At 37.3% G+C, this 9,002-nt stretch overlaps 1 protein-coding gene across 1 annotated transcript; it reads right to left on the bottom strand.

Moving 5' to 3' along the window:
* Window positions 1-4,685: 4,685 nt before the first annotated feature.
* LOC124171164 lies at window positions 4,686-6,368 on the bottom strand. The gene is made up of 2 exons (XM_046550304.1): window positions 5,808-6,368; window positions 4,686-4,847 (listed from the first exon to the last, which is right to left on the bottom strand). The coding sequence occupies exons 1-2, from the start codon at window positions 6,159-6,161 to the stop codon at window positions 4,686-4,688; spliced, it is 516 nt and encodes a 171-aa protein (XP_046406260.1). The 5' UTR covers window positions 6,162-6,368.
* Between the last annotated feature and the right edge of the window lie 2,634 nt (window positions 6,369-9,002).

The raw sequence follows: 9,002 nt of genomic DNA, 5'->3' as shown, positions 1-9,002 counted from the left end.
AATGCCTTTGTTAAGATTTAGAACATTTCCTGTATTTTCCATTTTTTTTGCTCTCATAGGTTTTACCTAGAGCATAATAAAAATATTCTATTCTATTACAAATGTTAAGGGTGAACAAGACGAGATACGACAATAGTCATGTTATCCACCGCATTCATCTCATCTATAATAGTCTGAAATCGTAGGAAAATCTGTCTAAAATCTTAATTTGTTATCTATTTTTAATCAATCTAAGGTTATATATAACCGATAAATCGATCCTTAACGAACAATCGTCAGAAATGTGTTGCAAGAACTAGCAAAGTTACTGGGGGAGTCTGGGAGAAGCGCCTACGAGTCTCATTATACGCTCTATATTACTGTTTTCTCCCAGATGTGTCGAAATTTAGGTTGTTTTATTGGAATGAATCACAAGGAGACGCATTCCTTCCTCTAGACTGGTATTAATTTGTGACGGACTCACGCAGAACTTATGTTATGAACAGATATCATCATCTTGAAATATTCTGGTTAAGCATGAATAAATCCTGTTCAGAACTTATATGTGTAGCTCAAGTATTAATAACTTCATTTTTAAAAAGTTATGGAAAGGTGAAAGATAAAAAAATCATCAAATTTGATCCATGGGAAATTTTACAACGGTGTATTTCGTATGCCATGATAAATTCAAGAGGAATGCATAAGTTTTCAGGAAAGAATACGTCGCTTAAAAAGAGGGGTCAATCCGTGGGGAATGCGTGCTCGTAAACAAATTGAAAAGAAAAACTAGGAGTACTAAAATTTTCAATCGAGGACTGTTAGCTGAAATTGATCAAGTTTTGTGGATAATTATGATTAATAATAGTAATAATAATAATATCGTTTATTTTCGTAGGCACTGGGGCCCATGAGAAAATATAAGTACAGCTTTCTACATTTCACATTGAGATAGATAAATAAAAGAAAAAAGTAGATAAATATATGTACATATACAAAATGTGAGCAGTGCATATCGCCTAGTTCATGAAAAAAAAACAATACAATATTTTCGACAAAAAAATAAATAATCGAACTTAGATATAACACACTAATTACAAAATTTAAGGTGACAAACAAAAGAAATATGAGCATAAATAATGTTGACCGAACCTTACGGTTGTGGAATTGGCACATAATAAGGTATAAATGTTAACGAATTTCATAGAAACTCATTGAAGAACATATCTTATCATAAACTGGCTTGCAATAAATTTTTAAACTAGGGCTAATGTAGAGAGGGCAATACAAGTTCTTGCCGATAATGTTAAGCTAAAAACATTTAAAAATACTGTGTCGAAATCCATGGTCTATTACGGACATGCAATCACAGCCGTGATTTATTTACTCTCAATAGTAAATTTTGAATGAAAATAATTGATTGAACTGCTATTTTCACAAAAAGAAATCCTGGCTCTTTGAGAAGAATGTATCACTGTGTAGCGTACAGGAATCCATTATTACTTGGGGCGTTGAGTTAGGGGACTGTAGATTGATAGTTCAATTTTATGTACAAATATATTGATTCACGGAAGGAACCCCTATCGTTTTCTCAACTTTTTTTAATGCAGTGGCGGATTAATTGTGGGATTATAATAGAAAAGATGGTAATTTTTGAGGTTGGTAATGAATACGAGTTCTCATTTCATCAGATTGACAATAAAAACGTGAAAAAATAATTGATTAATATGTGGAAGGTACTTCTCTACGGATCTAAGACCTCAGGCACATTATCGCTGCGAATTATTGAATGATATCAAGGCACTGCGATAAGTAGGTAATGGACCACTCCCATCAAAACAACGACCTTAATCCGCCTCTGTTTTAATATTGCCAACACGCGTAGCCTCCATGTTCAAAAATATACTTCTATCCCTAAATGTTATTGTCAAATTTAAAAACATCTCTTGGGTGAAGCTGTGGTTCTGGGCCAAGAGCAAGCAAGTCTCATTATGCACTCCGATAACTCTTTCCTTCCAAAGGTTTTCTCCGCGTCCCCAATAAGGGAACCTAATGTTTCCACTTGAAGAATAGTTTATATGGATTTTTCTGGAAGGTTAACTCGGATGGAAGATGGGTACCAATTTTTTTCGAGGACTTTTAAAAAACATATGGCTATTGGGTATAGGGCGAGCTCTCATCATTAGCGCTCAAAATTGCTGTGAAGGTTCGACAGAGATCGCAGTCGACTCTCCTAGGTGCTTATATTTTTCACACTTTTATGGTTATCACTAACAGCACGCACTACTACCTTTGGCATATATTTTTATCTGAGACCTTTCTTTTTAATTATCGCCATCCTTTTGTCCCGCAACGATTATGTTAATTATCCTTTCCTGTTTCATGATATGCTCCTATTCGGTTGTTTTCCGTAAGGCCTCTGTTTTCTACTCTTCTTATGGCTTCCCGATTAATTTCCTTCTCGATAAATTTGGAGTAATTTTCCACTGACGCGCAATATTTCGAACGCTACTACCTGTGGCTTCTCTGCTGCAATCATAGCGCGTACTTCAGTCATATGGTCGGTGTATAGATGGAAGGGAAGTACCCATCTAAAAACGTTAAGTTCGGGTGAAATATTTCAGTATATCTGTTTTCATACTCTCTGCTCTCATTAGATGCCTAATATCTTGAGGTGCTCTTCTCATTCGCTATCTTCTCGTAATTTCTCCATCGACTTCGACCTTTATTGTCAATTCGGCTATAAATGTACCACAAGACGTTCACCTATTCAAGTTTATATTTCTCTAATTCTCGGATTAGGTGTTATTGGGAAGCGTTTCTCACGGACTTGTATGGTTTCAAAAGGTTCAAAGACTGCGCAGAAAGGAATATTTACCCTAAATGTATGCTTTTCGATTGAAAAGTGATTTTGAAAGCATGTTGTTACTTTCGGTACAAACTCAGCATGCCACAAACCTAGAGACTTAAGCATCAAATTAGCATTCAGGTTATTTCTCCGTAAAACTTTGATCACTATGCCCATTAAGGCTCAATTACACTGGGCTAGTTTACACGCTACAAGCCAGCTTGTGAGCGAATGAGATTGTAAACTAGCCAAGTGTACTCACCGCACTCGCTCACACGCTGCTTTTAAAAAAGCTCTGAACAAGCTCATGGTGCCGGCGACTTTACACGCTGCTTGTCTGCTTTTGAGCGAATGCGATTGCAAACTAGCCAAGTGTACTCACAGTTGCTTGTGGCGTGTGCACAAGCGACAAGAAGCAGTTGTGTAGAAAATGTCGGAAGAAGTGGTTCTCGCGGGAGTGGTAGTCGTGTCAACAGTGCTAAAAAACGCGTTAATAAGACGACATAGTGCAAAACGAAAAAATAGGAAAGTTTGGGTGAAACCATGGGTAGAAAGACGTTTTCGTTTTGGCGCATCAAGTGCATTAGTTAAAGAATTGAAGAACGAGGACCCTGCAGGTTATAGAAATTTACTGAGAATTAGAGCTGATAAGTTTGATGAACTACTTGAAATGGTACAGGAAATGTTGTCAAAACAGAACACAAAGTTGAGGATGGCAATCCCCGTAACCACAAAACTAGAGATAACATTACGTTATTTAGCGACTGGTGATTCGTTCAAGTCTCTAGAGTACTTATTTAGAGTACCAGAAACAACAATATCAAAGTTCATACCCTATGTACTTACGGCAATTTGTTGTGTTCTTCGACCATTCATCGAGGTAAGTGAAAATTTCTTATGATAATTATATATAGGCCCTATATACACACTCAAGAGTTTTTCTATACCCGAGTTGAAAATGAAAGCAAAAAATGGGTAAAGCAAAAGATAAGTACAGTATTTTGTAATGTTTAAACATCCTAAATTAGAAATGGTTGTTTTTTTTCGGAATGACCCTTTTAGATTAATTTTCACATCCCTTGTTTTGATAATAGTATATTTCATCACTAGGTCCAAAAGTGACACTTTTTGATACGAGCTCATGGCCGTGGCCATTTTTGTGTGAACCGACAACAACAGCTGGCAAAACTGAAATACACAACAGAAGTGTCAAAAGGTCGTTGCCCTCGACATATAAAGATCATCAAAATGATGTTTATTTACCTAGGGAGAAAAAGAGCCACTTTAGCACTTCAACGCTAGTGTCATAAACAGCTGTTTTTAGTGCAGAATGACAAAAATTGGTTTTAAAATGACGTAATAATTATAAAAACACATTCCAAGTTTTAAATTATATAATAAAAAATTTTTAATGAACAAAAATTCTGTTGACAACATGAAAATTAATACAGTCGTTTAATACACCATTTGTCCAAAGCACAAATTCTGTTGACATGTGAAAATTAATACAGCTGTTGAAATGTTGAAAACGACTGCAAAACTGATGATCTCAATATGTCCTCGCCATCATGGGATTGCCTTGAGCTACTGCTTGCCTCGTCGCTAGAAGCAACTGATTGAGGATATTCAAGATATCTACCGAATTGTTCTGGAGCTGTTTCACTGTCCAATAACTGTAACTTACTATTGGTGATACACTTTTGTATTTCTTGTTGTAGTATGATGGCTGCTCTCGTAGGTAACTGACGCAATTCAGCAGCTACATACTTGCCAAACTCGTCATACGGCTTGTCCACAGTAGTTTTGTTTGCAATTTCATCTAATTTTTGAATAGCTTGCGATATTTCTTTGTCTGCTACATCTACAGATTTTTTAAATTTTTTTTAGAGGGTTCAGGTGGCTTCATTATTGGAGACGATTTGGTGATGTTGTTCTTGGCCGGCGTATTTTCTGGTATACCAGGCTCATCAGGATCAGTTTCTTCTTCTACACCTTGTTCTGAATTTTCAGACTGGTTTAGGTCCTGAAAAGAGGCACAACAATTACAACAAAGACTGTACTAATATGTTACTTACTTATTTCAGCTGGAAAAGAAGTTATAATAAATTATTTTCGTTTTTCAGATGCCCAAAACTGTTGAGGATTGGAAAAAAATTGAAAAGTTATTCCTCCAACGCTGGAATGTCCCCAGATGCTGTGGGGCGATTGATGGCAAACATGTGGTCATCAAAAGACCTCCTTGTTCAGGTTCAGAATACTTCAACTACAAGAAAGCGTACAGTATTATACTTTTTGCAATGGTGGATGCTGATTACTGTTTTACATATGTAGACGTAGGAGGAAATGGCAGAGCGAACGACAGTGCAATATTTAGGGATAGTACTCTCAACATTGCAATTGAAAATCAAACCATTGGGTTTCCTGAGAACTCTGTTATCATTGGAGACGATGCTTTCCCATTACGCACTGATCTGATGAAGCCTTTTAGTAAGCATGGACTCAGTGATGAAGAAAAAATATTTAACTATCGGATATCCCGAGCCAGGCGAGTTTCAGAAAATGCTTTTGGCATACTAACCTGGCGTTTTCGAGTGTTCTCCCGACCAATTCAACTAAAAACCGACACAGTTGATAGAGTAGTTTGGGCTGCCTGCAGTTTGCATAACTGGCTTCGAAAAACTTCCCCAGGCTATTACTGTCCACAGCAAGCAGTGGACAGAGAAAATTTGTACACAGGAGATGTTACACCAGGTCAATGGAGGCAAGAAACTAACATAATACAACCAGTAAACATACGAGGCAATAGCAATGCAAGTAAAACTGCTATGGAAGTCAGACAAGATTTCATGAAATATTTCACGGAAGTTAATCCTCTACCCTGGCAATGGGAGAAACTTGGACTAAAGAAACCTTAAACAATGTATCTGAGCACCAAAAAATCATTTGTACTATGCTACATTGATGTGTTAATAAATTTACTTACCAAATTTGATGTACTGCTTCTAGTTGCCAAAACCTCACTCCAGTAACTTGCTTCGTTGAACCACTGTAGCTTAGGTACATACAAATCATCCGTCCCACAGCCACTCTTCCTGCTTTTCTCAATTTTAGCCAATTCTCCTCTATAGACATCTTTGAGGGCCTTTATTTTAGCCTTAACCTGCTTCATATCCATTGACCCTAACAACTTATGTTTTTCCAAATCAGACATGAGTTGTTGAAACAACGTATCTCTCAACGATTTATTGCAGTATTCTTTATGTTTTACGTTCCACAATGCAGCATACGGTTCATAAACTTGTAAAAACAAAGAAATATTACTCACATTCCACTTCATGATGGGCACTGCTTGCACACTACAGAACACAAACCACTAGTAAACACTCAACCGTACGGATGAAGGCAAAAACAGGTGGTGTCCACACGCTAGCCTATTGGCTACTGAGCGAGTGGAAAAAACCCAGTGTACTCGGGAACAAGCTCACTCGCCAACAAGCCAGCTTGTTTAGTCGCCGGCGTGTAGCGTGTAAACTAGCCCAGTGTAATTGAGCCTTTACGGAAGATAGCGGCGAATTTTCGAAACCTAGGGGTCGACCAGAGAATCCTCCGCTGGAATAACCGTCCTATCGGTCATGTAATCACACACATGAATTCCACTAGTTTACAAACTAATGGCCCGTTCGTTTGCCGTCATATTGATTTTTATGCCTCTATCGAATCATTTATGCAATGCTTGATGTTAGATACTAGCGCGGGCCCTAGCAGGTGACGAAATACAGTTCATCGCGGATCAATCAGGGAACCTAATTTTTCCTCTTGAAGAATAAACAATATGGATGTTTCTGGAAGGTGACCTGAAAATGCATTTCGTAGAGCCTATAAAAAGAGAAATTACCCATTATCTTCCACAGAACCATTACATTGAGAAAATAATGAATTAAAAATAGCATAAAGGGGAATTATTAAGGCCTCGGCATTCGAAGTGCCCAGGAAGCAGCTGCGGACTGCGCAGTAAGGTAAATTTTCGATTTTTTAATGTTGCGAATAGACGCAGATGATTAATTTGGCTGGACGCTGAAATGGCTTGATTTAGTTTTGATGTTAAAATCCGAGAGTAACTAGGAGTATTTCTCTTGAATTTGCTATAAAATTACGTTATATATATAACATTATATATGTTGATCAATTAATTTGCTTTAAAAGATATCCTTTACAACATTCGTCGAGTTCAGTATTGCCCTAGGCCAGCAGTCAGCGCCGGACTCTGCCGCACGTTCGTAAAATCTACCTTTATTTCGGCGTCGCTTCGGTCTCAGGTCATCGGTTCAAATACAAAAATGTTGTCGTAAAAGTCGATGTCAATTAACAACAAAAACCATTTAATGATAGTGTGAATATTTGTCACTATTGAATCAATACAAAAGAGTTGCCATTAGTTTTAACGTGCTGATTTTCGAAAAAATTCAATGCAGGCAATGTTTTCGAATTCTTCAACTTTCTGGCCAAAAGATATCCACCATATCCGTATAACCTTGTATGGATATCCAGTAAATATCCATTGCTTGGAGCCATTCAACCTTAAAGAACAGGTACATGGTTCAAAAATTTTTTTTGAACCAAAATTTCATTTTTTGAAAAAATAAACAAAAACGAAAGTGTGGAAAAAAGAGGTCTTATGAAAAACACAAAACAACCTTATAGGTCATATTGCGAAAAACAACAGGATAATGAACACAATCGTTGGGGGGAAAAAGGAAAGAGAAATGGAAAAAGAAGGCCTCAAATGAAATATATGGCACATGTGATGGGCGATGTTAAAGTTAGAACCATAAAAGTGATATAATACTAGTACCTAGGTATGTTGAGTGGAGAGCTGAGTCAAAGCATTCTCAGGATTGCTGAGCTGTGATGATAAAAACTCGCCCTTTAACCGATAGACACCTCTCGTTGCAAGTGCGTTAGGTATTCAAATGACAATGATAGGTGAGCTTTTATGGTTTCAAGTTATTTTTACTTATTCTAGTTATAGTTGTAGTAGTTGTGTTGTCTTCTCTTTTTCTCCCTACGGGGGCCATGATTCTTCACTTAAATTGCTTTATAAAATTTAGTAATACCTCAATATAATATCTAAAAGATATTCAAATGTGGTGGATTGTGGTAAATCTATGTTTTTGTAGGTTATAAAAATAAAAAACTTCCCGTTTTTCATCTAAGGTAAACAAACTCCCAGAAACACCCTCTTAGCCACTTCTTCAAGCGGTAAAATTAAATTCCCTCATCGAGGCGCATGGATAGGAAAGATTCGGATGTAATGTGAAAGAGGACCGCCACTTCACATTGAACGGTCCGCAACTAAAATGAGCAACCCACGTCTGTAACATTCAATGAATGAATAAAGTACATGCAACGCAAATTCTAAATCTACATCCTACCCCGCAAGACGCCTCAAAAGACGTGTCGCGGGGGGTGTTAAGACACCAGCTGTTAACTAATAAGATGGTAATGCTCGAATTAAATTACGTCTCGCATTAATGAGTCATTCGGCGGAAAAATAATTCCCATACTTATCCCTTCGCTTGAAATATCTCTCTCAATTTATCCTTTCTGTGTTACCTAGAGATAATGTGAGGTCTAATATGATGTACTCTGTGTCACTCTTAGAGATATTCATTCTCAATATCTCAATCAATCTAAGTCTAGCGCGAAGCCTCCTAGTTTCTATCGGCTACCAGTCAAATTCGTTTAACATTTTTGTAACGATTTCTGTACGCCCACAAGAGTTTTTTACGACTGACTCAGCTTTCCTTTGTATTTTGTTCAGTTCACGGATTATGTCTTCCTGCGAGGGACCCCATATACTCGCTGCATAGTCAAGGTGTAGCCCGACGAGTGCAAAAGAGCAACTCCCTTTTACTTTTTCATCCTCAACTCTTCTCACGACAAAATGAACGAATCCTAGGTAGTTGATTGCGTTGAAAAACAGCCACGAGTGGAAGTCCTACTAATCGATTGGGCCCCAGCCCAGTGTTTAAATTCGTCCAAATGAACGATATCTTTTCTCAATTGCCTGAGCAAGGCATGCATCGAATTTTGTTGTTCGCGTTGTTTTTTCGTTGTTTTTCATCGAATTTTGTGTTAACATTTATATTTTTTTGCGACTATAAAAAAGGATCACCGA

This window comes from Ischnura elegans, chromosome X (assembly GCF_921293095.1).
Source record: "Ischnura elegans chromosome X, ioIscEleg1.1, whole genome shotgun sequence".
NCBI lineage: Eukaryota > Metazoa > Arthropoda > Insecta > Odonata > Coenagrionidae > Ischnura > Ischnura elegans.
This window is presented reverse-complemented; position numbering and strand designations above follow the sequence as displayed.